Source organism: Halichoerus grypus, chromosome 6, assembly GCF_964656455.1.
Source record: "Halichoerus grypus chromosome 6, mHalGry1.hap1.1, whole genome shotgun sequence".
NCBI lineage: Eukaryota > Metazoa > Chordata > Mammalia > Carnivora > Phocidae > Halichoerus > Halichoerus grypus.
In genome coordinates this window covers 5,340,626-5,368,394 of record NC_135717.1, presented here as the reverse complement: position 1 = coordinate 5,368,394, position 27,769 = coordinate 5,340,626, and the positions used below count along the sequence as shown (strand labels likewise).

Below are 27,769 nucleotides of genomic sequence, written 5' to 3'. Positions count from 1 at the left end.
CACAGGCCTCTTGGGTATGAAAGTCATGGCCATTGAGCCATGTGCTAGAGAGAGCCCACAGACTACAGCGTTTGCAGCTGCTGAGTGAGATCCAGAGATGAGAGTTTCAGAATGGCAGTTTTGTTTCTTTGGAGTGGTAAATATCAGCTGGTGCTGGAATTGAGACAGAAATGTACAGCTCCATGCTTCACATCATGCAGGGACTGTGGCGTCAGGCCACCCACATCCCATGCTGGCCTGCTAGCTGAGATCCCGGTGAATCACTGGACGATCACTGATAACCGCTCTTTCCCTCAGAAGCTGTGAAGCATTGAGAGTGTGGACTGGCACTTAGGGAGGGTTCAGTAAACGTGCTGGTCCTCAACGCATCCTTACTGCATTTCCAGGTGAGATGTTGAGACGTTCCACGGCGAGAACATCTGCATTTCCAGTCTCCTCTTATTCTTTGTGGTCCAGGTCGTGGGCAGTGGTGTTTGAGTTGATGCCCTACACTGCCTTGGGGTTCGTGTTGGGAGAGGAGGGCAAGGAAAGCATCCGGCCCTCCAGTGATGTGTCATTTTGCCTCTGATTAAATCAGAGGCGGGTGAAGCTTGGCACGTACTGTGTCCTCTCCGCCTGGAAAAGAGCACTTAGCCCCAAGAGTCCTGCTCGGTGAGAGACCTCAGGCTGTGGTTCTGCCTCTGCTCCTCGCTGTCCCTGCCCGTCCAGGCAAAGTCTAAGTGTGGAAACAATGCGCTCAGAGCCACAGTAGGACGAGTGCTGGCAGGCGGGAGTGGGTGGCTTTCTGGGGTTTGCTTGTTTGAACTTGTTATCAGTCCCTGAAAAGCGATCAGTGCTGCGCTCATTTTCAACAGATTCTTCAGATGATCCCAGTTTACAGCGATCAGTCTCTGTTGCAACTGGACTGAACATGATGAAGAAGCAGAAAGTAAAAACCATTTTCCCACACACTGCTGGCGCAAACCAGACTTTGCTCAGCTTCGCGCAGGGAGACATCCTCACACTGCTCATCCCTGAGGAGAAGGACGGCTGGCTTTATGGAGAGCATGACACCACCAAAGTGTAAGTCTCAGGGCAGATGCTGTCCACACAGCAGTCAGGGCCGCCCAGTACTTCAGAGAGCTGCCATATCTCCTTTTAGTGGCAAATTGTCTTTGTGGTCACAGTAGTGTTTTTAAGTTAAGTTCATAGTTTAGTTATGGTTCTAGTTTAGTTCATTGGAGTTACTCTGTCTCAGGGTATTTTCTGTATGTCTGTGCATATATAGATGAATTTGATACTTGAACAGGTCATAATGAAGTCACCTCTGAAAGTAGTTTTAAATAATTCTTGTGGTTTTTTTTTTTTTCTTAAAAAAAAAAAAACTGGATTTCTCAAGGATAATCTGCACATCAGATGGATTTTGTTAAGATTTAGTGCATAAATAGTTTAAATGCTAGCATCGTCGTTTCAACCATGAGTATGTGCACAGGCCTTACTGTGAGCTGGTTAAATTGGTTTTCTGTGTAGATTATTCAGCTATTAAATAAATGTGGAAAAAAGCCAAAAAGGTAATCCAAATAAAACAAATGCTATATATAAAATACACATTGTGTGATGTGGTGAAAATGGACCGGTCTGCCCCTGGGCTGTCCCTGGGCTGTCCCTGGGCTGTCCCTGAGCCATTCTGTAGTATGCTTATCGTTCACTTGTCTGCTGCTGACCCCACAACCCGGCCTTTTTTCTCCTTCCTCACCTGTAGGAGGGGCTGGTTCCCAGCATCCTACACAAAGTTGCTGGAAGAAGATGAAAAGGAGGCCATGAGTGTGCCCACACCAAGGTAGGACCTGACTGTGGCTCCCATTTCCCAGTGACGAAAACTCACCTTTGACCTCATGTTTTCAGACATACCAGAATTCTGTCTAGATGTGTAGCGACCCCATAGGGAAACCTCCAGTCGTGTAGGAGAGTACAAAAGGGGGACTGTTACCCACAGCTGTTCCCTTAGTGGTTTCTGCTGTGGGGACATGCCTCCAGACTCTGCTCCTCACCCTCCTATCAGCCTTCTGGAACCACTTACTGCACCACCACCCCGCTCCAGGTCACTAAATCCAGGGTGACCCGTCATCACCGTTACTGCTTAGGAAGTGCCAAAGTGCCTTATGCTGACTAGCTCGTTTAATTCTCGTAACAACCTTATGAGGTAGGTCCCCACTTTAAAATTGAGGACACTGAGGCACAGGAAGGTGGAGCCAAGGCTGGAACCCAGGAAGGTCTTTTCCACGCCTAGCTATGAATATTTATATGTGTATCAGCAGCTGTAGTTGGTTACCCCATGAGTCCTCAGAAGTGACACATCCAGGGGCACCTGGGTGGCTCAGTCGGTTAAGCGTCTGACTCTTGATTTCGGCTCAGGTCGTGATCTCAGGGTCATGAGGTCAAGCCCTGAGTTGGGCTCCACGCAGGCCATGGAGTCTGCTTAGGATTCTCTCTCTCTGCTTCTCTCTTTCTCTGTCCCTCCCTACCTCTCTAAAAAAGGAAAGAAGGAAATGACATATCCAAACTGCACTCCTCATCTTTACCCTAAACTGCCTCATTCTCAGTGTTTCTCATCGCAAAGAAACCCTCTAATCCATCCAGCTGTCCCTGCAGACCTTTGAGCACGACACTCGATGCCCCCCCCCCCAAGTCCTGCTCCGTGTCATCTGTGTGTCCTCATCCCTGGCAGAACAGCTCAACTGCCAAGCGGCCAAGGAATAAAACTAGATATTGTATTTATGAGGTTAAATGCTGAGGATTTATTTGTTTTGTTTTTCAAATCTGAAGTGCTCAACACTTTGCTAAGGCTTTTGCTATAGTCTTCATTTTCTTATTGATCTCCTTAAATTAATCAAGAGCCAGCTCTTAATTAAGCCAGTTTTTTTGAGTGTACATTTACAAACCAGTAAAAACATTACAGTATTTTTTATATAGATGTGTATTGTGTGTGCACACATGCACATCTCGTCATCTCCTCTCTCACACCCTATGTGATTGTTCACCTATTGCAGTTCTGGCCCTAGGATATTCAGGATGTTTGGGATTCAGATGGCAGGATCTTACGTAACTTGTATTCTCTGCTTGTTGGTAGCCTGGCCCCAGTGAGAAGCATCAGCACGGTGAACTTATCTGAGAAAAGCAATGTCGTCATTCCCCCACCGGATTACTTGGAATGTTTGTCCCAGGGAGCGGCTGCAGATAAGAAAGCAGATGTTTCCCAAAATACTTCTACCTTTAAAGCACCGGTGTCCCAGCCAGAAGCCACATCTCCTGTGAGTGGAACTGCAGTACAGCGTGCTGTGTACCCCCACCTGAATGGCGGTCTGGGGGTGTGGGCGCTTGTTCCACCAGGGATGAAGGTGGTGTCCCCCCGGGCGGGGCTCGCACACGCTCCTGCATCTGCTGCATTCCCACCCTCTCACGGCCACACAGCTTCCATAACTTCAGTCCTTCTGTTTGTATTTTATCTGTAAATAGTTCGTCAGATGGTATCAGGTGTTCTCTCCTCGCCTTTGGCCCCGGCTGCAGTCAGTCAGTCTCATCACTTGTTCTGCGTTTTCTTCAATTTTCATACCGTTTCCTGAGGGAAGGCTTCAGGTTAAAAGTAACTTTATCTTTGTGTCTTCAGAAAGTGCTTACTTTGCACCAGGTGCTGGGTAAACACGGTGTCATGTACACTGTCTGGAATCCTAAACAACCCCATAAGATCGTAGAGGCCACGGGCTCCCAGAGTCCCTTCATTGCTGTGGCACCTGTGTCTCCCGAGCGCCGGTCCCTGGTGCGGGCTCTCAGGGTGCAGAGATGAACAGGACCAGTAAGTGGCTCTATTGGAACTTACATTCTAGTGGGGGGAAGCAGACAATGAGAAATAAACAGTAAACACAGTGATGGAAGCTGTGCAGAGAATTAAAACAAGGTGAGGTGATAGAGGGATGGGGCGACCGCTCGCATGGATGCCACAGGTTTGTGTGCAGGTGCTTACGAGGGAGCGCCCTGGGGTCCCCACCTGTGAAAGTGAGAGCAGGGGAGCAGCATTCGGCAGGGGGAGGAGCTGGACCGGGAGGGGAGCCAGGCCTTGATCACCGGCATCCAGGGCAAGAGAGCTTGAGCCAGGGCGATTTCCCAAAGGGACAGCCCAGGGCAGCACTCTGAGTTTTCTTGTTGATCTGGGCAGCACATGACAGTATCTGCACCCCCAAGGAGGGGACATTGAAACGGAGACCTGAATGGCAAGGAGCCCATCATGTAGGGGTCGAGGAGAGAAGGAGCAGAGGAGGGCACATACTTGGCATGCTCAGAGAACGAGGCTGTGATTCCAGGATGACGGAGAATCGAGAAAGGAGGGATCCGTGTTCTCATTTTTTTCTCAGGATAGATTTTACCGTAAAGAAGGGGAAGGATGGAGAAGAGGACGGTGACCGGGAAGGCGAGAGGAGCATACATGGCATGTGGGCCCGGGAGCAGGGAAGTTAGTGAACGAGAAGCCTCGGGCGCGGGCAGAGGTGCGCACAGACGGGGGAGTTTCTGCTTGAGGATGGCTGCTCTCCGTGGGGAAGCAAGGGCGTCAGCGGAGGGGTGGGCAGAGCGAGCAAGTGTAAAGAGAGAGAATTTGTGAAACGGGTTCTGAAGAGTGAGAAGGCGCGAGTGCTATAGAATACGGGGTATATGGGGGGTAATGCCAATGCCCATTTACGGTTTGGGGTCATGATTTAAAAGGAAGCCAGGCAGTATGGTGGTTTCTCCAGCAACTGCAGCTGCTCCGGCTCAGACAAGAAGTAATGAACTAGTCGGGGTTAGCAGGTGGTGGTGCTGGGGGACGAGCAGGGGGTTCCTGGGGTTTGTGAGGGTAGGGCTGTGGTGCCCCAGACCTTGGCATTCAGGCTGGGCCACGAACGGATCTGGAGGGTGGGAAAGGAGGCGCGGGGGAGGTGGGGCAGAACCTCTGCGAGGCTGCGCGGCTGCTAGAGTGCAGTGGGAAGGAGCCTGGGAGGTGAGGGTCGGAGAGTGGGCTGGACTTCTGGGGGCCGTGCGGCTGAGCTTCCTGCCCAGGGCTGCACAGTGGCCGGGCGGTACCAGAGACTGCCTCGCCTGTGCTCTGGCCAGCTTCCGCCCAGAAATGCCCCCGGGCACTGTTGGTGGGCCACAGGCTACTTTGTTTTTTATTTTCTGGTTATTGTATGGTCCTTTCTGTAGCTCATGCAGAGGCGTCTCCCTGCTTCTCATGGGATATGTGACTCCACAGCTCTGCCCCCATCGTCAGTACTGCTGGCCTTTGTTCAGCTGTGAATGGTGCATGGGTGCAGTCTCTGGATTACATGGAATGGGAACTCTTAAAAATGTGCCCTGCGTTTCATTGGAGCCTTCAGGTGTTTTAGAATATGCCTGCCTCATCATAAGCTGCAGTGTGTTCTGATCCGGGAAATGCAGGGTTTTGCAGTCTCTCTCAAAAATGTCTTTGGCTCGGGGCACCTGGGTGGCTCAGTAAGTTAAGTGTCTGCCTTCAGCTTAGGTCGTGATCCTGGGGTGCTGGCATCTAGCCCCGTGTCAGGCTCTGCACTCAGCAGGGAGACTGCTTTTCCCTCTTCCTCTCCCTCTGTGATCTCTCTTGCTCTCTCTCAAATAAATAAATAAAATCTTTAAAAAAAAAAAAGTCTTTGGCTTCTCAGATAAGCACACTGTACAATATATTGTTTGTACCTTTATTATTCCAAGTTACCCCAAAACCTAACAAAAATTATTTTCAAAAGAATGACACACAGCTGTTGAAAATGGAGCTTTTCCATTCTTTCATCATGGAAGAGAAATTGCTTGGAAGGACAAAGGTATCAAGTGCTGTTTTATTAAATACCCTAGTACATCTTAAAACAATATTCAGACTCTTTGAAAATTATCTTAAGACATTTTGAAAAGCATAAAAATTCCTTTTGCTGGGGCAGGAAAAACAAACGCTTACACCTGGATGTCACACAGCTCCGGACCCAGGAGTACGAGGTACACCGTTCTGGTGCGACCTGTCTGTAGTGCCCTCTGCTGTTTTTGTGTGATTTCCAGCTTTTTCTTAGGGGAAAATACAAACATAATAAAAGGGGAAAGAAGAATGTCTCTCACCCCCAGCTTTGACAATTGTCAATTCATTTACCAGTCTTTTTTTTTTTTTTAAGACTTATTTATTTGAGAGAGCATGCACACGTGTGTGCATGTGATCGGGGAGGGGCAGAGGGAGAAGGGAGAGAACCCCAGGCAGACTCCAAGTTGAGCGTGGAGCTTGAGGTGGGGCTCGATCCCACAGCCCATGAGATCATGAGCGGAAACCAGAGTTGGATGCTTAACCAACTGTGCCACCCAGGCACCCCCCCAATCTTCTTTCATCTTGCCCCTGGCCACACCCAGATCAATTTGATGCTAATTCCGGACTTCGTCATCTCATGTATAAATACCTTAAATATAATAATACCTTTTATTTTTACACGACCAAAATACCAATTACCGTATCTTTAAAAATTGACAGTGGGGCACCTGGGTGGCTCAGTCGTTAAGCGTCTGCCTTCGGCTCAGGTCATGGTCCCAGGGTCCTGGGATCGAGCCCCACATCAGGCTCCCTATTCAGCGGGAAGCCTGCTTCTCCCTCTCCCACTCCCCCTGATTGTGTTCCCTCTCTCACTGTGTGTCTGTCAAATAAATAAATAAAATCTTTAAAAAAAATAAAATTAAAATAAAAAATAAAAATTGACAGTAATTCCTCAATATATCATCAACCAGTCACTTCAAATTTCTGATTGTCTTGTTAAAAATTGAACAGTATAGTTTGAATCTGGATCCAGGCCTGCTCCACACATTGTAATTGGTCACTGAGTCTCATGACGAGTGTTTTTGTATCTAAGGTCTCCCCATCTCTTTTTCCTTGTAACTTACCTGGAAGAACCAGGTTATTGGCCCTGGAGGGTGGCCCCAGGCTGGATTTCGCTGAATGCATCCACATGGTGTCCTTCACCGCATTCCCCTTTCTCCTATATTCTCGACCTGGATCAGAGTCGGTATTACTGTTTTGTTTCTTTGCCTGTTTTGTTAAAGCATTTCATCGGTGGTGGTGGCTAGTCCATCCAGAGGGACACCTATCTGGTCATCTCTTCTTTTGTGATATTAGCAGCTTTAATAATAACCACCTCCATTGCTTTAAGGCTGTGTGACGTCTTCTAAGATAAAAGAATCTTGCCCCAAAATCATAGTTAACACTGAAATTATAAGTGAAAACACTGACATTTTAGGGTGCCTGGGTGGCTCAGTCTGTTAAAGGTCTGCCTTTAGCTCAGGTCCTAATCCCAGGGTCCTGGGATCGAGTCCCACATCAGGCTTCCTGCTCAGCAGGGAGTCTGCTTCTCCCTCTCCCTCTGCCTCCCACTCTCCCTGCTTGTGTGCTCGCTTGCTCGCTCGCTCTCTTCTGTCAAATAAATAAATAAAATCTTTAAAATAAACACAAATTTTAGCCAACACGGTCTCATTTTAGAGAACATTTTAATTTTCAATATTTTACCATGTTGGTAAAGCTTTATGATGAAAGCATTGATGCAGTTCTTACTATACTGAATTGCAGACACTGAAAAATCCTATTTATCAGTATGGTCAAAAATGATATTATTTAGCATTTGGCAGTTTAAATGAGATCTAACTTCATTTTTAAACCACTTTGGCTGGATCATAATAGACTGGCAATGTAAGGAGGCTGCCCTGAAAAGTGCTGAGACTGTCTAGTAAACAGGGTTTGGGGCAGAGCAGCAGCCTAGGCATGTAACTTTCTCCTGAGGGCCCGATGGGGCTGCTGCTGGAGGTGGTCCCGTGCTCTGTGGCCACCTCGTGGAAGCCACTGCCCTTCCCACCTTGACCGTGGGTGCAGGAGTCCTTGGCTCACATCCTGTGTGCGCCCAGTCCGTCCTGTCCCAAGGCTGCCTCCAGGCAGAGCTCCACACCCCAAGCCCCCAGACCATCTTCACTGATACTAACCTGTAGTCTCCTGACAAAGCCCCAGACCTCATGGCTTCACTGGTGAATTCTAACATACATACAAAGAAGAGCTAATACCATCCTTCTCAAACTTTTGCCTAAAAATTGAAGAGGAGGGAACACTTCCAAACTCATTCTGAGGCCAGCATCGCCCTGATACTCTGGTCAGGCCCCCTATTTCTGTCTTGCAGGCCAGACGACTTTTTTTAGTTTTTCATTTTAGCAGCCTTGAATGTTTGGTTTCATATAACATTTAAAAGCCCCAAATATCTAATGAAAATGCCCTTCTTGTGTGGGTTCCAATGTGATTTTAGTTGTCTTTGATTTTGCGAGTGTCAGAACAATGAATGTTGATGAACTCTTAATAATTGAGACCTTCCGTGAAAAAGGCGTGTTTAGCACTTCAGAGAGGTATGGGGTCACTACCTGCAGCGAGGTCACCCGACTTGGGTAACTGATGTCTTCTGTGGCGTCAGACTGCTGGGACCAACCAGACTCCTTTCTTAAACACAACCAAATGGCACGTGACGGTGTGCCGCCTAGAAGGGATGGGTGGATCACAGTGAGACCTTCCCATTGGAATTCATCCATTGAGCATTGACTGATAAGCTGCCATGGTCCAGGGAAACAGATAGGACTAAGGCCAGCCTAGGAGTTGAGTCCAGTGAACAATGTGGTTATTGGAGCTGTGTAAAAGGTGCATGGGGCAAAGAGGCGACAGGAAGACGGGAGAGCTCAGGCTCCTGGTAAGCACCAGAGGAGGTGTCTTGGAAGCAAGCATTTGAGCCAACATCTGAAGGAAGAGCTCTGACAAAACACAGTCTTCCAGATATGCGTTCTGGGAACCGTGGTGGCTGGGTGTGGTCCGGGGCTACAGCCAGATACGTGGTGGGATGCCTAGGCCAGGAGAGAAGCACACCAAACCAGGAAGTCTGGGCTGAACGTTTTCCTTCCTCCGTCCTCCTGGGTGGTATCTACAGGTGGCCCTGGGGGTGTGCGCTGGGGCCTCACGACAGGGCAGTTGGCTGTGCGGTCGTCCAGGGAGAGAGGGCGGCAGGAGTCGTGATCAGTGGAGATGGGACAGGGTGACAAGTTATTCAAGAGGTAAGGACTGACAGAGCTAGTGACCAACTGGTGTAGCCTGCTTGGGAGAAATCGTTGTTCTGTCTTTACTCTGGAAGCAGTTCTGGTTTGCTCATGTTCATGTATTTTGAAGCTTTTTTTTTTTTTTTTTTTTTTGAAAATTTAATCTTGAGCTCCAGATTTTTGACATGCAAACATTAAAAAAGGAAAACATTCTTGGGCAACTCTCCTGGATCCTCTCCCTCTCTGGGAGCTTTGTACTATCACTCAATAAACTTTACTTCAAAAAAAAAAAAAGAAAAACATTCTTATCTGCACTTAAATTATACATGTAACTACTAGAAAACATTTGTTTGGGAGGTTCTGAATAATATAAAATAATCAGGGTCCCTTAAGTATGATCGTATTCATTAAAGAAGAAGTTACTTTATGGTTTTTTAAAGTACCTACAATTTGAGAGACCCCTCTTTTCACTTTTGAAAAAAAAAAAAGTTTTCTTCCATGGGTGTATTTATATATTTCATGATTTGTCTACTATATTAAACATAGAAGGAAGTGGCATTATGGTGAAAATTTTGTCTAAAACTCTAATACAGGAGCGCCTGGGTGGCTCAGTTGGTTAAGCGTCTGCCTTTGGCTCAGGTCATGATCTCAGGGTCCTGGGATTGAGCCCTGAGTTGGGCTCCCTGCTCAGTGGGGAGTCTGCTTCTCCCTCTCCCTCTGTGCTCTTTCTCAAATAAATAAAATCTTAAAAAAGTAAATTAAATAAATTCTATTACAAATAAACTGATAGGGGCGCCTGGGTGGCTCAGTTGGTTAAGTGACTGCCTTCAGCTCAGGTCATGATCCCAGGTTCCTGGGATCGAGCCCCACATCGGGCTCCCTGCTCAGCGGGGAGCCTGCTTCTCCCTCTGACCCTCTCCCCTCTCATGCTGTTTCTCTCTCGCTCGCTCTCTAATAAATAAATAAATAAATATTTAAAAAAAACAAAAACAAAAACTGATAAATTATCCCAGTCTTGAGACAGAAAGGATGCCCTCAACAACATTTATCCCATGCACTTAAACAGATAAATGTTTTTTTACCTCAAATGTTGCCATTTGCTGGATAAACAGATGCTGAAATGAGGTTTCCTTTCAATCCACCTGGCAGTCACAGCTGCAGGTTTAAGTTAAAGAGCAAAGTCCAAGTTTGTAAAAATGAAAATATCTAATCATGACACCTTATTTATTATAAAAATAACCCAGGGAATTTTTGTTTTGCTCGAAAGTATCTATAATTTCACTTCCAGGATGACCACTGTTAGCACTTCATTATATCTCCTTCGAGAAAACTATAGGTGAATTTATTTAGATCGATATTTTACCCTTCCTTCCCAGCCCCCACACAGGAGGATCGGAGCATTTGCTCCCGTCAGAAAGCATTTGTGGTCCAGGCCACACCACCCTGCTGCCCGGCCGGTGGGCAATGCAAACCGGGCGATCCAGCTTTCTGACCTCCCGGGCTGGGAGGCCGCGGGGGAGGGGTAAACACAGATGGAGAGCAGGAGGACCCGGAAGTCCTTCAGCTGATTGAGAAAGTTCTAAAACCTCCATGGTCCGCTTATCAGTGCCCCACCCATCTGAATGCTTGATAAGACGAATACCACTGTCCTCTGTGTGCTGTTCCTGAGGAACGGAGAGGTTGCTTTTTTGTCTTTGTGGCCTGGAGGATAATGGAAGACAGTTAATAAAGGTCACAAGAAAATACTAATTGGCTTTTAAAAATCAGCAAAGGCCACAAGGTTTGAGGGCCTCCCCAAACAAGGCAACGCTGGCCATGACTCCAGCAGCTCCCTCCCCCATCACCGTCTTCAGGACATTCACTGTTCCTTATCTGTAAGACCGTAAAGAGCATCTTCTCTCGGAATGAAGAGGGTAATAACCCAAAAATAAGTACACAGTGCTTCACAGATGCACAGTGAGATTAAATGATGGATTTATATTCCATTTCTATCACGGACGTGTTTTGAAGTCATATTTCAAGATCTGTGCAAACTGCAGAAGAAAACCCCACCACTCCATCATCAGTGTGCATCCTCGTGCGCGTCCTCACCTGACACCATTCTGCCAGAGGAGCTACTGCATTTCCTTGCTATCAAGTCCGATCAGGAGCTCCAAGAACAAAACCGAAACACGCAGGCCCCCCGCAGGGAAAGAAGAACTAGTCTTGGTAGCTTCTCGCAAGAGCAACAGGAAGCACGGGATCTAATCCTCTGGTATCAGGGCGTGGGCAAAGGCTAAGTGGAGAATTTATGGCCAGATAGAAATGTCCCAGAACTGGGCTGCCCAGGACAGTAGCCGTTGAGCACTGGAAAAAGTGAATGCGCAACTAAGGAATTTGTATTTATATTTAATTTTAGTGCAAATAGTCATATGGGTAAGTGGCTACTGTATGGGACAGTCGGGTGTAGAGCATGCAGAACAGGACAGTGTTCCATTTAAAAACCGGATCTAGAAGTGTGATGGTTGGGAAGCATGGAACATCACTGAGGCCTGCCTGGTAGCCCCTGAGGGCTGGGGACACGGTTCAGTCCTGGAATTTTGTATCTCAAAGGTTCTTAGGCCCAACCAGCTGATAGTTTATTTTTCCTAAACTAAAATGTTCCTCAACTAAATGATGATGGTGGGGAAACGTATGTTCTGTCTCAGCCAAATCCTGGGGTCCAAGGCAGCTGGCAAAGCATCTTAATGGTTTTATACATATTTTTTATGTACAACCATCCGTTAATGCCAGTTACACGTAGAGTTTTGTTTAAACACCAGGATTCTTAGGCTTAAGTACACCGAACACCCAGGCCTGGGAGCTGCCTACTGTAGAGTGGAATGTTCCTGAACCCACCAACCTACAGTTCTGTGGCTGCCCTGCGATGTTCTGAGATACCGACTTCCCTGAGGGGCTGGGGGGAGGGGTCACCGGGACTGAAGCTGGAGGGCCTGCCAGGTGGTCACGCTGTTCTCTGCTGTTGCCGCAGCCGAGTTGTTAACATGTGCAGAGCCAGGCTCTAAAACGCTATTGAGAAACTGAGCCCCGCTCCACACACTTGCTGCTCAGACCGGGAGGCTGCCTCGGCGAGGGGCCCGGGCGCGGCCTTGTCTGCGTCCGCTCTCCAGGGTGGGCACCGGGGTTTCAGAAGAGCCCTTGCCCCAGGGCAGTTGGCTCTTCCCTGTGTGGCCTTCAGTGTCCCCATGTGAGGACTAAAGGTGTTGAACTAGTTCAGAGGTTCTGATTCGGGAGGTGAGCCCAGCCCACAGCGGAGGACTGGCACCAGCTGTGGGTTATCAGGGCGGCTTGTGTTGCAGGTAAGAGCTGGGCCCCAGCGGCTTCAGACAGGGAAGGGAACGGTCTGTTTCATGTAAGCAGAGCCCAGAGAGGGTGAGTAGCAAGGCCGCCCAGGGCCCTCTCATCGCTCGCCCTGGCTTCTGGGGTGTGGGCTCCCCGCTCAGCGTTCTCACTGGGCCACAGTCCCTGTCTCACCTGAGAGTGTCTACCTGTGGCCAGAAAACGGGCTATACTGGGTGGTCTCAGCTGACCTGACCACCATAAGCTGGGACCATGGCGTCCCCTTGAAGGTGCGTGGGCACGTGGTAGACACCCGAGCAGAAATGTGGACAGTGGGAGGGGGAGTTGGAACGGACACCATGTGACAGTGAGTGCCCACTCAAGGTGAACTCGGGTTTTTAGGTTTTCTGGGGCAAAGAATCACAAGATGTGCCCCCCCTCTGCCTTTTCCTGCTCAGCCGTAATCAGCTGGTTGTGGGCTGTTGCTGATCAGGCCCAAGGCCTTCACTGCCCTCCGGTCTCGTGGGTAACCTGTCCCACCCTCGTGACATGCCTGGCCCGTGTTGGTGCCTGGTTTCGTCACTCGATAACCTCCCGTCCTGTTGAGTCACTCCAGGCCAGCACCATGCTGGTTGCCAGGAGGGCACACACAACAGGCACCTGGCTGTGCTTCTGGCCTCTGTGAAGTCTGAGGGAAAGCGTGAGAAACATAGTGCTGAGTCCGTGCGTGAGGAGTTTTTCTGCCGTGGCCTGGGGGACCTTGGGGAGCTCGGCGCCGCAGACGTGCGCTCGCCCGGGGCCCTGCACCGCGCGTGTGGAGAGTAGAGAAGGTGGCTCCCAGTCTGCGCAGGCCCGTCAGCCCGTGCGGAGAGGCCGAGGGCCAGCAGGAGCCCTGCTGAGACGGGTCCGGCCCAGGGACACAGGACAAAGGAAGAGGGAAAGATGGGATTGGGGAGTGCAGAGACAAGGGACCCCAAGCCCCACGACCCGGCCTAAGGGAGGCAGTGGAGGGATGGGCTCAGTGGGAACATTTGGAGGCAGCCAGCGGGACAGACGGGCTTGTGGCGTCAGCCGGCACGAGGGATGGGGCTGTGTGATCAGGTTTGAGGTGGGAAGGTCCTGAAAACACTTCTGAGTGGGATGTGCACTTTCCCCCCTGATGGATCGAGGGCAGTACCACACGTGGCCTGGAGGTGCGCTTCACTGACAGAAAAGGGAGCAGGGAGGAGGGGCAGGTTTGGGGACAGCGGGCAGTTGTGACCACAGCAGTGGGCTCAGGGGAGGTGCGTTAAAGAAGGGAGAAACCTTTCTGAAAATGTCCTGTTTTTTTTAAGTGAACATTGAAGAATACTATGTAAGGAAAACGGGTGACTTTTCACAAAGCAACTGCGTATAACCAACACCAGATCGAGAACTAGAACGTTACACCGACCCCCCCCACACACACACACACCCCGGCCCTTCTCCCAGTCCAGGCTGGCCCCTCTGGTGTGGTCCTCACACGAACCGAACGTGCAGCGTGCCCTCCTGTGGCGTTCCGTTGCTGTGTGGCATTCACTGGATGGAAGGCGGTTGTCCCTTCTGGTGACAGACGTGTAGGCCGTTCTCACGGGACTGCTCTGAGTGTCCTGGTGGGGGATCTCTGCCTGTTGCACATGCGCGCTGCTGGGACCAGCGGTGGGGGAGGCTTGCCGGGGCGCGGGGTTCACACTGGGACCCGGGTTCGGCCCGGCACCGAATGGCTTCGGGCTGTCCTAAGTTACTCTCGCCGTCCCCCCTCACAAGAGCTGTTACTTCTTGCCACTTGGCTTTTGGTGGACTGTGACGCATCTCGCTGCCGTGTTTGTTTCTCTCAAGTGTCTGGGCCAAGTACTCGGCACAGCTCATGAACATGTAGCTAAATTCGTTGTCAAGTTGAGTTGGGTCGGTCAGGGCTCAGGAGGCCCTCCTGGGAACAGGCCCCCACGCCTTCCCCTGGAGGCAGCGTGCGGGTACTCGGGGAGGGTTGTGTGTCTGGGCTCCAGTTCCGGGTGCACAGAGCTTTCCTCCGACTTGAGGACGCACCCGGCAGGGAGATGGTTTGCGCCCAAGGAAAGGCAGCAAGAAGGTGGTTCCCAGTGGGAGTATCAAGGAGCCAGAGGGCTGTGTGCCCCTGGGCCCGAGCACATGCCTCCCAGACGCCACACCTGGGGAGTCTGCTTGGCAGGAAGTGTGCTCTCCAGGCTGGGAGGACGCAGGCGGCCTCTTCCCACCGCTGCCGGCGCTCTGAGCACGTGTGGCGCTGCAGGGCAGGCATCCTGATGCTTTTTAAATAAATTATAAATTAGCCTGTAGCCATCATAGAGTATGAGCGCTTCCCCAGAAATGGGCTTTCTCTGAGACCTGCTGGGGAAGCGCAGCACGCCTCGTAGGAAGAAACCACTTCGCAGCCATTTAAAGCCCTATTAGGATGTGCTGAGCAGAGCAGCTGCTTTGTGCATCAGTGATGAAAAGTAGACACTGAATCGGGGTGCAGGGCTGACTTGGGTGCCTCCTAATGCTGGCACTCCCCATCGGGATGAGCCTGCTGACCTGCCGGCCCCAGGGCTCTCGGTCATGCCCTGAGGTCCCCAGAGGCACAGAGACAGCAGGTGCGGGTCTCAAGTGGCCCAGGTGCCCGCAGCCCCTCTTAAACTTTGAGAGTCTGTATGTCCAGCACCCAGGAGGAGCCAGGCAGAGAGCCCCGACCTGGGCTTCCGCCTCCAAGGATGGCCTTCGACCCCCAGGCTGGCAACAGGTGGTCAGAGGAGCTGTCTGGTCAGCAGTCACAGGTATCCTGGGAGCTCTCAGGACGGTCAGGGCTGGTGTGGCGGCCTGTGGCTCGGACGGTGTTACGCTGCCCTCTCCTGGGTGCCACCCGGAGAACTAGCCCCACAAGCTGGGGCCAGTGAGTTCCTGAACAGCCAGAGCAGATTGACAGCAATGTAAAGCCTGCAAGCTTGCAGAATGAAGGACAGAAGCTGCATACGCCCCCGTGGTCCCTGGCCACGCTGGGAGGCCCCCAAGTCCCGGGCTCTGGCGGTTCCTGAAGGCAAAAAACAGTTGGCATTGTTCCCTCTCCCCTCGCCTTCTGGAACTTCCTACCAGATCTCTGGCCAGCTGTCGGCACCAGTCTATGGGCACCAAGACCCAACAAGGTCTTATTCTCACTCACTGTCTTTTGATGGCATCATCCAGGATTGGGCTCCAGAACCCAACTGCACTCACTACGGGTGTGCAGCCGAAGGGCCATCGGGGAGGAGCAGCCCGTCCCAGCCTCCCTCCAGTTCTGAGTCGTTCCAGCACTTGTGAGGGTCCCTCCCTGTCTTAGGTTTTCTGTTCTTGTCCTTACTCTTTAAGTGACTTTAGACACATTGAGGTGGTCTCAAATGGACAGAGACTGGGGGGCGCTTTTTAAAACCGGCATTGGTCATATGTGGAGTCCCTTGTGCTTTAGATGGCTTTACCTTCAGGTCTTATTAAAAATGTCCCAATTTCATGAGCCTTCCATAAACTTCCATCTTTATTCTTCACAGAACAATGCAAATGGGACAGCAAAGCCTCCTTTCCTCAGGTATGTTGACCTTTGTCCGTGGGGCCTGTGCAGCCCAGGGCCTGTGGGGTCTGAGGAGGATGCAGCCACCCTGTCCTCATCAGGCTGGGGAGGGGGGCCTGGAGGCTCTGCCAGCGTCTGCCCGGGTCCCAGAGGGGGAGGCCTGCTCACAGGGGCGGTGGGCAGCTGAGTCCAGACCCTGTCCTAGGCGGCTCTCCCGTTACAGCGTCTACAGCTCTGGAGAGTTCTGTCACTCAGAACTGCCACAGAGAAACGTTCATGTTCACAAAGTGTCTGGAATCTTTTACAGAAGCCAGATTTTCACAGTGAGAAGAGTAGTTCATGGCTCTTTTAAAATCAAATTTCCATCTCGTAGTATTTCTGTAGCCGTGTTTTTCCTCCCCCTGCAGCGGAGAGAACCCCTTTGCTACCGTGAAACTCCGACCGACGGTGACAAACGATCGCTCAGCGCCCATCATCTGATGAAGGGAGGGCCCAGGAGCTCCAGTTCCTCCGTTAAGTTCTCACTTGCAAAATGATACAAGTTGTTTGACTTGCTGTAACTGTTGTAAAGCTTCGCCAAAGGGTGCCTGATTTTAACTGTATTCTACTTGAGCAAATCAATGCATTCTCTCAATTTAACATAGTTGTGTTGATACATTTCCATCTTTAAGAAGATAAAGAATAGTTTAGTTATCAACTCAGTCATTTAAAAATATATTCTGTTCATCAGAAGACAGTAAATTTGGTTCCAATCCTTACTGTATCATTTTTAAAATATTCTATGATTTTTTTTTTAATAGCCAGAGTAAGGGATAGTCTATGCTTTCATGACTGGGTTTCTGCACCTGAATGCAAAGGAGACCACAGTTTTATTTTATAAAGCATGTGCTCTTACCTAGCATCATGACATTTATCTAAAGGAAATGATATGTAAATTTGCATCTTAGCATGCAAATCATAATTGTAAGCAATATAAATTATGAGACTATTATATAAAATTTAATTTTTTAACTTAAAAATTTTAAATTGTTTAATCAGATGTAGAGCTACCTAAGATGGAGGAATCTCCAAGTTTCCTTCGATTTAGACGTACCTGTAGAGCGTGCAGACACTGCCTGACCCTGTCACAGCCATGATGTTTAGTACTCGAATCATCCCAGAGCTACTGAGTTTAGTAGTCTGGAGTTACGAACTCCCCGACTCAGTGCAGAGAAGACACCAGGCCGTGCTGCACGTGGGCCTGGCTCAGAGCGTCACACATGCGTGTGAGGGCCCCACGCGAGAGACCCCAGGGTGTTCTCGCTATGCTCGTTGATCGAAGCTGCCTCCCTAGCTAGTGTACTTCATTTCTGAAATCAGGTACTGACCCCCCCTCCCGCAAAGAGCACGTAGATAGCCAGGAGCCTGAGTGTTGGTGGCTGGGATGGGAAGGTCTGCATTTCATCCGAGACCTGCCATCACAGCCTCAGAACTGGGAACTCTGAGCCAGTGGCCGAGTTTACCTCTGGCTGCCAGGGACTGGGCCCTGTTCTGGAGGAGCGCAGAATCAGGACGCACACCCTGGCCATTCACTGTGTGTGGGCGGAGAGGGCCTCATTTATCACAGCTCCGTTGGTCTCACCATAAATATCAACATTTTTCTATAAACTTGGAAGTGGTCATGGTCAAATGCAGGTAAACCACTGGAAGCGTGTGACACCTCACGTTCTTGGTCCTGTCCTGGCTGCCAGGCGAATCGGGCGACCCCGAGGGCTGAGGAGTCAGACCTACGTGAGGGTCTTCCAGGCCGAGTTGGCAAACAGCGCACCTGTCCTGAGAGAAGACGCTCCAGCCAATAAAGAAACCACAGCCCCATCTGGTTCAGCGGTCCCTGCTTCTCTCAGCATCTGAGTAAGAGGAGGGTTCGTGGAAGCTCAGGATTTGCAGTGGTGGGGGTGAGGCCTCCCTGACCGCCAGAGCTCTGCTCCTCGGGCACCTCCGGCTGCGTTACAGACTCTCAGGGGCGGTCTCTGCAGGCTCGCCTGGCTCACCCGACCCGCTCTCGGCCTTCACAGGATGGACTGTGGTGGGCACTCGGCTGCCTCACCGAGGGGAGGGCTTACCTCAGGTCCTGGGCGCAGAGGTGGTGCTCTGTAAGTAAGCGTCAAGGTATTAGGTTTCGTTATATTAATAAAAATTTGGAAAGCACACTCTTGAGCTGTGACTGTCTACAGAGGACTAGATCAAGACCTGCCGGGAGCTGGACGATGCTGAAGCCAGGCGATGGGTATGTTGTTCTAGTCTATTTGGTTACAGAAAATTTCAAACATGTACACGAGTTTGTTTATATAAGTAGCAGTGTGCACACACTGAATAAGCAGAACCAGGTAAACAATGGTATGAATCTCATTTATTTAAAACAGTATTTCTCACCTTTCTCAAATTGAAGACTGCAAAAAATAAAAGCAGTGCTTTATTGAGCTGTCATTCACCCCAGAGCAGTGCCGCTGTGTCCCCACGCTGTGACCCCTGCACCCACGAAACTGCAGCTCACGCCGTCTAGCCCGCCTCGCTTTACAAAACAGTCCTGAAAGCTTAATCAAATAAAGCTACTGTACACGACATTTACATTAGAAAAGGACAGCTGGGTGTAGGGAAGCCGGGGGTGGTGGTCCCGTTAAGTGAAGTTTGCTCCACAGTTGGGGCATCTTCGCTTCCTCAAGGCAAAACAGCAGATGAACCCAAATGGGAACAAGATGATGGCCAAGAAGATGCCCAGGAAGGTGAAGGAGTCCTCCAGAACCCCGACTCTGTGGAGAGAAGAGAGGGGCACTCGTGTTAGGGCGCTTGGCAGAGCCCCGCACGAGAGGGGACGGAGCGCGTGAGGATGCAGGGCCCCTGGTGCGTCAGTGACTGTGTCCCCAGAAGCGGTCTCTGCCCCTCCGGCGACGAACCCGCCGGCCTGTTGCGCGTGCCGATTCCGGCCAGCTACTGCTCCAAAATGGGAAGGGGCGGGGAGTTACCGGAAGGAATCATCACTTGTAACGACAAGAACGTTCCCTTGCCACGTTACGTACCATGTTTCCTCCTCCGTTACAAAAGGACGAACAAGAAACAAATGCTAGTTTCTATAAGAATTCTTGTATCTCTGAAAACTAGACCAAGAAAACCTAATCATTTTAGGGTATTTTTTCCCCCACTGTTGAAAAGTTTTATTCTTCCATCCCCTAGAGGGAAATTCCAAAAACTTCTTAGAATTCTGTTTTGGGAGAAGGTTACAGCAGATTTTATTGAAAGATTAAAATCAGCCAAATTCACAGTGTCTATAGGAAGACCACTTATCTTGAGAAATTTAATCTGTTTCTTCTTCACAAAGTCAAATTTACCTTCAGTGTGCGTAACCCACACGCCTAGGGCTATCACCCCAACCATGTGCCAGGAGTGTAGGTTCAGTGACCTGAGGTCACCACTCACATTCCAGGGTCATTTTCAAAGACGGGAAGCAGGAGCCTTGCGCTCAGCTCTGCCACTGCTGCTTAGGCTACTTCTGGAAAGTTCTGGACACAGAGCTGGAATTAAAATGGTAACCGCAAGAGCCAGCTCAGCCCTAATGAGCAATGGTTCACATTCCGGAGAGCCAGGGCAAGTCGGTGGAAACAAGTTCCTCCCCAGGCGGCCAGGGACACCTTCAGCCTCGTCCACCACGCTGTGAGCCGAGGGCCTTTGCGAACAAGGCACTTCACCAGAATTCACCAGAACACATGTGCCCAAGTCAGCCGGGGCGGAGTACTGAGACGGAAGGAGGGAGGGGCTTCCGGGACAGTGGCCCTCCCGGTGGCAGTCCCCGCGGCACTCCCCGGGCCTGCCTGCCTTCATGGGGTGGGCCGCGCTCCCAGACCGCCCCTGCCTCCCCGCGTTCACGCCAGCTGCCTCAGTGGCCCTGAAGCCACTTCCTCCTCTACCCACACCTCAGCTCCTTTGTCTTCAAACGCTGCTAAGGGTCTCCCGTGCCCACAATGTTCTGGAAGCAGCTGCTGCTCGTTCTGCCGCTGTGTGCAGAGGACGAAGGTTCAGCTTAACAGAAGGTCGAGTGTCAAGGTGAAGCGCCCAACGGAAGACTTCCTCCGCCCCAGATGCCACACCTGCCGCCGCCCCTTCTGCGCTCCGCTCCGGCCCACTGGGCCAGGGCTCCAGCCGCGCACAGGGCAGGCGCTGGGCTGAGAATGGTGGTAAGTAAACTAGACTCTTAGGGAGCCTGGCTTTCAACTGCTTAAAGAAACAGTCACACTCGACGCCGCTTCCCTTCCTATCCCCTCAGGAGGGAGCTGCCTGAAATGTCTACAAAGGACGGCACCCTCTAGCAGCACTTCCCAACGGGCTTGTCCTAAAACACCACTTCCCCTGATAAGCTCTGCAGAAAAGGACTTTGTTGATTAATTTGAGGAAGCTCGTCCCCCTGCCCTGGAGTCACGGTGCACAGGAGTTTCGGAAAGGCCCTGAGAAGTCCCGCAGTAAAGACCCCTGGTGACCAGTTCCAGCCGGCACTTCCCAGCTGACCCGTGAGCTGACCACTCAGCCTGCACGCACGCAAGGCCGGGTCTGAGGGCAGGCTAACCACCAGGCCTGAATGTCCACCTGCAGAGTTACCTTTTCTGGTCTAGACTGCTAGGAAAGTCTAGTACTAGGAGTCCCCTTTCTAAGGACTGCCAAGGTCGTCAGGTCCCCACATTGTTCCTTGGCCCTCCCGTGGCTGCCCCTGCCCGTGGGCGTCCAGACACAGCTGTGCAGAGCCCACCCCACACCTGCCCCACCTGAGAAAGCACCAGAGGCCATGCTGCCCAAGTCAGGGGTGAGGCTTCAGGGAGGCCCTGGGCCACACACGGGGACAGGAACGCATCTGCTCTGTCCAGTCCTCGCCGACAGCTCCTACAACTACGGCCGCGAATCAAGCCACTTTCAGACTAGCTAGACCTGGACCTGGACCACTCAGAGCTTTGGTGCCACCCAGGCGCCCCTGTCCTCCTTCCTCCTGGCATCTACCGAAGTTCCACCCACGGCTGAAAGCCCAAGAATCACACCCATTCACAGGGTCGGTTAGAATGCCCAAGGAAAAAGCCGAGGACAGAAGTGAGCCAGGCCTCCTAGCTGGGTCACAAGCACCAGCTGAGAACCTTCCAGAGAAGCCTGCCCTCTGAAGGAGTTAGGAGGGTGCCCCGCCCAGCATCCCCTCCAGGGGCGAGTGGGGCCCAAGGACAGGGACTACCTGGCTGAGCACCTCCCAGGCTGAACACTCCATGTCACCCCACTTAAGGATCAAAGCCATTAAGCAGCACAACCTAGAACCCGGAGTGTCTGCTCAGAGGCTGCAGATGTCCGGGAGGAGGCTGGGGCCAAGGCGTGTCCTGCTGTCCTCGGTGCCTGGGGCAGCCCTCTGAGCCCGGTGCAGTGTCCCCACGGTGGGGGGCAGGAGCTACGGGGGCTGCCTGGCACAGCTCCCCACACGAACCCCCCGTCGGAGGGCAGGCGGCTGTCGTGGGCAGCTTGCCCCAGCTGCCTCTTCCCGGGTGCTCCGCGGCCCTCAGCTGGAGGGAACCCGGGGTGCGGGGGACGGACACACCCCCCCAGGCCCTCCGTGCCCGCGAAGCCAGGGACCGGCCCTGCCCAAGCACGAAGCTTCCCAGCGGCCCCCACACCGTCTGGGCCCAACACTCCCCTTGCTCGGCCCCTGGAGGTGCTCTGGGAACTTAAAAGGCAGAGCAGTGGCCTCGCGGGCCGACCAGGCGCCCCCCTCCCCCCCCAGCCGGGGCTTCCCAGACACGAGAACACAAGCCCTCGCTGCTCACGCCCGCCGTGCTTTCCGTCCACACCCGTCACGGACTCCGGCCGGAGCACAGCTAGCCGCCTGGGCCGCCCGCCGCTCCGTCCTCCGTGACCCTGCGCCTCCCCCCGAGGCCCTTGGAGCCAGGGCCCCAGCTCGCCCCGTCCGCCGTCACCACACTCTAAAGATGGCCTGGGCCCTGGTCTCCGGAAGAGCAGGGGCCTTTCCCTGCAGGGACGAGGGAGCGTCCCTGCCACGGGCCAACGACCCGAACCCGACACGCTTTCCCGCGTGAGGAACCGGGCACAGCCAGCGGGAGCCTCCAAGCACGGGGGCAGCCCCCGGGGACCACACCTGCCACCCCAGGGGTCCACACCCCTCTTCCAGACGATACAAGGCTCTGAAAGATCGTTCTCATAGGTTTGTAGCACACTCGCCTGGCGGCGACCCGTGACCCAAACTAACTCGTGGCCACGTACGGTCATAATTCATCCACTGCCCGTGAACACTCACGTCCTGCTGCAAAAATATTAATGTTCTCACCATGGGTGCTGCCCCAGACCTCAGAAACAAAGCTGGCATAACTTACAGTTTCTAAAGATCCAGAATCTTCTGAATTGAGAAACACAAGCTGATCTCTGGGCCACTTTTGATGGAGCAAGACTCCAGGCCGCAGAGCAAACCTGTCCCCGGCGCCCGTCCCCGTGAGGCACCACAGGAGGGAGGGGACGCCCCGGGACAACCATGACGCGGGCTGCCTCCCGCCGGCCCTCCCAAACGGCGTCACACGCTCTTCCTCTCCGCACCCCCCACCCCCCGCCCCGAAAGGCCCCAGTCGGCTCAGAACGAGCTTCAACTCTCAACCGGCTCAGAATCCACACTACGCCGGCGGCCCCGCAGAGGCTGGAAGCCGCGCCCCGTTCTTGGGCAATCGGCTGGTGGGGGGGCGGTGGGCAGGGAAGGATGTGGAAGCTGGAGAAACTGGGAACTGACAAATTCTGAACACGCTCATTTAACTCCTGGCTCTGACCCTATGGAGAAAGCGGCCACTGGGCATCTGTGTGAAGCGGGCCTGAGCCAGGCTCTCGGGCAGCGAGGCGACGGACCGGCCACCAAGGCCCGAGGGGAGTGAGCGCTCGGCTGCCCCAAGGACCAGCCATCCGCAAACGGCAGCCCCCGCATGTCCCGTACACCCCCCCCCCGCCCCAACGCGGGCACTCAGGGCCACCAGCTCCAGCAGCCCTCGGTGCGTCCCCAGTTACGCACTCGGGGTGGCATCCAGCCCGGGAGCAGCCCCCAGACCAGCCCTCACCGGAAGGCCGAGTCTCAGGGGAGAGAGAGCGGAGGACTTCCTCCAGTGGCCTTCAGTGGGAGCCAAGGCTTGGGGACCAGATGCCCAAAGCACCCAGCCAACTCGCTCATAACTCACCCACTTGGGAGGCGCCTCTGTCCGGCCTTGTGCTGTCCCAGGGCCTCCACTACACAGGGGCACACAGGGCAGGTGCCCCCGGGGGGGTCGGGGAAGACTGGCTGCGGGAGGAGCTGCGGATCACCCAGGCCTAGGCCTGGACCCACAGACCGGAGGAGGCCCCGGCATTCCTTGGGGTGCTCCCACGAGCTGCGCACCCTGCCCAGCGCAGCCCAGGGCACGAGTCCCAGCTCATCCGGGTGCTGCCCCCTCCCCCCCATCAGGCCGGGCAGAACCCACAGGACCGCGGCTGTGGGCAGGGCCCATCCTGGTGGCCTGTTTTCCAGCCGGCCCAGGCCCAGCGGCCGCCTCCGGAACGCTGGTTTTGTGGTCCTAGATGCCGGATGAGCTGGGGCCCCTCCACCCCCTGCCTGCAGCCCACTGTCCAGACCCCCTCCTCTCAGGACCCCTCCACACACCGCACTCCGTCCCCCCATGCCCTGTGTCAGACCCTCAGCCTGCCTGGAGCCTCTCTCTCGGCTGCCAAGGCCCCACTCGTTTCTAGATCTCCTCGTACCCCTCGGGTTAGCCCCAAAACTAAGTACCAGTGACCCCCGGCCAGTGTCAGTGGGGAGCCCCGGGCAGGCCAGGCTTTATGCACACTCTGGCCTTTGACCCCTTGCTGCGCAGGGAGCCTTCCCAACAGGCTGCCCCACGGCAGCCCGGGGTGAACCGAGCCGAGCCTGGACTCCCAGACTCTGGGGGCTGCCACCTCCCCTCACCCTGCACTGAGGGACGGCCCACAACCCCCGGGGGAGGACCAGCTGCAGAGAGGCCGGGGCCTGGCCAGAGCCCTGCCCGGGCAAGATGGCGCTGAGTCCAGACAGACGGGGGTGAAATGAGGAGCCCGCTCCTCTGCTGGGCTCCCAAGGAAAGCTTTCTCGTAGCCCACTGAAAAGGGAAGATGGGGTCAGGCTGCTTAAGATGAGGGCCAAGTGACAAGTGACACGGGCCTCTTACGCCAAGCCTCCCTCAGAAGGAATCACAGACGTGTGACTTGGGCAAATCCCTGCCAAGCTACCAGGAGGGAAGGGGACAGAGCCTGGCGGGCTGGACGGAAAGGGAGACAGTGCGGTCACATGACAAGTGGCCGTCTCCCAACTCCAGATGCCAGACAGTGGCCTCGCTGGACTGTGCCCCAGGGGACACCTCTCCGCTCTCCCCAGAGGGGAGCCGCCCCAGGGCCACGTACCCGCTCCCCAAACCACAGGAGAGCCTCCTTGGGAAGCACCCGGCCTCTCCCTCCCTCCCACTGCCCATCTCCCAGGCCCCCTGCTCCCCCGCCCACTGCCTAGGAAGCTGGCCTCCCGGGGCCAAGGGGCTGCCCGCTCTCCAGCAGCAGAGGGCACCACAGGCGGAGGGTGGGGACACTCTCACATGAAGCACCCAAGTGCTGGGGGGGGGCCCTTAATGCCAGCACCCATCCTCCTCAGTCCGCAGGCGAGAGGGATCACGGGGACGGGCCTAGAGGGAATCAGCGCGTTAGGTCCCAACTCAGTCCCCAAACTTGCTCTCGGAGCACCCCCTCCTCAGTGCTACCACCCAGAGGCAGGGAGGATGGTGATCCCGACATGAAAAGCCTGTCCCCACTGCCGGCGCCCCACACCTCAGCCTTCAGGAAGCTGACCCTGATCCCGATTCTGCAGGAGTGGGGCTCTGGGACCCCATCAGCAGAAGCCACAGGCCTCCGAAATGACAGAGCTCCCGCCCGGGGGGAGAAGGAAAGTAGCCAGGAAAGTGCTCCCCGCCCGGCAGCCACGGGGGCCTTGCCGCTGGTCTCTGAGCACAGGCGCTTGGGCCAGGAAGGGCTTCAAAGAGCACCCCAAGACACCCCCACTTCCCAGGTGGGAGAACAGCCGGGACCTGAATGCAGTACCTGCAGCACGCTGGGAACTGGCGGGACACAACACGCAGCCACGGCGTGGAGACGCTGAAATCCCAGCCGGACTGCTCCGCCCCCGACGCCGTCCTCAACTCGGGAGATCACTCAAAGATTCTCCCGCCCAAAACAGGCCCTTGGAATCCTCCAGCTGGCCCGCGTGGGGACAGGACTGCGCACACAGCCAGGGCTCCGAGCACCCAGCGCCAGCCTCTAAGCCAAAGACAGCGGGGTTCCCATCACCCACCTTTGCACACAACCCCCCAGACTCCCAGCGGCTCTCTTCACAGGCGACCGAGTCCTGACCCCCGCCCAGCCAAGCAGCCTTCGGGGAGCTCCCAGGCCCACGCCCCTTCTTCCCACCTTTGTACCTTCAAACCCCAACAGCTGTGATGCCCCCAGATGCCCGTGGAGAGAATGGTGTCCAGGAGGGTGCAAGTCATCTGTCTTCCCCCCAACCCCCGTTATGTTTCCCCAAAGGCTGTATCAGAAGACACACCTGTCCTGAGTTGGCAGACAAGGTCCCCGGCCGGCCCACAGCCCCCTCTGCTAGGCTCTGGGAGTCCAGCCTCCTACCCCCCATCTCTGTGAAGCCCTCCCCCGCCCACACAGTTGACCCCTGTGACTCTGAAATCTTTAACTTCCCCCTTGACTCTGCTCCAGGCCTTCCAGATACACCTTTGACGTTAAGTCTCAGTGTCAACCGACGTTTCTCAATTCCATCTCAGAGACTTCAACTTCCTTCTCCCAGACCAGCTGAAGACCTGCACTCTTGCATCTAGCAGGCAAGGACCAAGTCGTATCTGAGTGTGAACCCTCATGACCCACACAGAACAAGCATGCAGCTAGCTGCAGCTCGGACCCTATAAAACCAGTTGCAGGGCCCTGGAGGCTTTGGTTTGAGGATACGAAAAACAGCTCCTGCCCCACACAAAGAACCACAGTGTTTCCATCCTCCTCCTGCCAATGGCCCCGCGCCGCGGACGTTGCTCCCCTGGCCTCCTGGACCTCGGGATCCTTGGACACACGGGCCATCTGAGTCAGGGCTCTCCTGCCGGGGCACTTCTAGTTGCCCTTCCCAGTAAAAGGAAACCTTCCACCACCTTCAAGAATCAACCGCAGGTTCCAGAACCAGGGACACCAGGTGTTAACATTTCTGCATCCCACTCATCTGGGACTCAAGGGCCCCAAAACCACTCAACTCCGCAGGAAAGGGAACCCCTCCCCGATGACCCATGAAACAATGTGAGACCTAAAAACGAACCCACTCTCGCCCACACCGCAGGTCAGCAGCTTGTCCCAAGACTGCCCCCCCCGCCCCCCCCCCCCAGCGAGTCTGCCTTCCTGAGGCTCTGGGGGCCGGCCCCCGGCCTGTGACATACCTGCAGACTGGGCAGCCTCCAACGACAACGATGGAATTGGCAGGGTACCTGGTGACATTTCGACTGTGGATGTTGTAGACCCTGGGGTGGTGGGTGGGTATCCCTGTGGGCAGGAAGGCACATCAGAAGGGGGCCGGGAGGAAAACTGGGAAGTTAGAGGGCTACTTCTCCTGTCGTCCCCCCGCCCCGACACCCACCCCGCCCCCGCACCCAAACTTATCCTCTCCAAAATCCAGACAACGGCCCGCCTCCACTAAGTGCCCGTTATGGGCTTTACTGGGTGCTAATCCGCAGACAGCACCTGGGTAACGAAGTTAATGGGAAACCGCGCCGCGGCGCTCCCCGGGATGGGCGGGCCCGGGGCTCGCGACCCCCCAGGCCGGCGGAGGGCCCGACAGCGGGCTCCCGCTGCGGGAGACTCGCCAGCCACCCGTCCCCACGAGCTCGGCGTTCCCGGCCCCGGGGCGGCCCGTCGGCGGTGCCCGCGCGGGGGTTCCCACCGCCCCCCGGACCACGGTCGGGCCGCGCCCCCCGCCGCAGCGGTGTCCGGAGAAAAGTTGGTTTCGGGGCTAAAGGGCGCCACGGGACCGGGCCCAAAGTTTGCTCCCGGGGCCGCGGGCCCGGCGCCCAGCCCCGACCCCGGCCCCCACCCCGGCCGCCGGGCGCACCTGCGACGAGGTAGGGGTAGGGCGGCGGCGGGGGCGCGGCGGGGATGGCGCCGTAGCCGTGCGGGCCGCACGCGAAGTCGCCCTGGCCGGCCTCCAGGTTGTAGGCGGGCGGCCGCTCCTGCAGCAGGGGCTTGTGGTCCATGGCGGGCGGCGCCCACCGCGCCCGGCCCCGGCTCCCGCCTGCACTCCCGCAAGGACTCCCGCTCCCGCGCCGGCTCGGACTCGCGCGGACGCCCGGACCCGGCGGCGGGACCCGCTCCTCGCGGGCGGCGGCGGCGGCTGCGGGGCTGGGCCCCTCTCCGAGGCGGGCGCCGCGGGCTTCCCCTCCGCGCCTCCCCCCGGCCAGTCACAAGACCCGGGTCACGTGGCGCGGCTCCCGGCGGGGGTGCGGCGCGGGGCGGGGCCGGCGCGGCGTCTTAAAGGGGCCGCGCCCGCCCCCGGCCACCGGGTCGGCCGCTTGTCGGCCTTGACCCCGCGCTCTTCCTCGGCCCAGTTCCGCGGCCCCACAGCCCGCTGCCACGAGGAGACTCCGCGCCACACACGCGACTACCAGGAGATGCCGCACGGGGGTCTCGACCTTT

The 27,769-nt window shown here is 54.7% G+C and overlaps 2 protein-coding genes across 7 annotated transcripts in view; one reads left to right on the top strand and one right to left on the bottom strand.

Annotated features, from left to right (window-relative positions):
• BAIAP2L1 (BAR/IMD domain containing adaptor protein 2 like 1) overlaps positions 1-18,183 on the top strand; it is a 104,816-nt gene extending 86,633 nt beyond the window's left edge. For 5 of the 6 annotated variants that reach the window (XM_078074325.1, XM_078074323.1, XM_078074324.1 and 2 more), the window contains 4 exons: positions 855-1,062; positions 1,742-1,819; positions 3,110-3,290; positions 15,975-18,183. In XM_078074325.1, coding sequence (XP_077930451.1) covers positions 855-1,062; positions 1,742-1,819; positions 3,110-3,290; positions 15,975-16,181 — 674 coding nt within the window. In that variant the 3' untranslated portion in view covers positions 16,182-18,183. The remainder of the gene's footprint in view (positions 1-854; positions 1,063-1,741; positions 1,820-3,109; positions 3,291-15,974) is intronic. The other variant, XM_078074326.1, reaches the window with a different exon arrangement.
• A 180-nt stretch (positions 18,184-18,363) lies between these two features.
• Positions 18,364-27,543, bottom strand: BRI3 (brain protein I3). The gene is made up of 3 exons (XM_036123570.2): positions 27,189-27,543; positions 26,521-26,623; positions 18,364-18,783 (listed from the first exon to the last, which is right to left on the bottom strand). The coding sequence occupies exons 1-3, from the start codon at positions 27,328-27,330 to the stop codon at positions 18,651-18,653; spliced, it is 378 nt and encodes a 125-aa protein (XP_035979463.1). The 5' UTR covers positions 27,331-27,543; the 3' UTR covers positions 18,364-18,650.
• Positions 27,544-27,769: the final 226 nt, after the last annotated feature.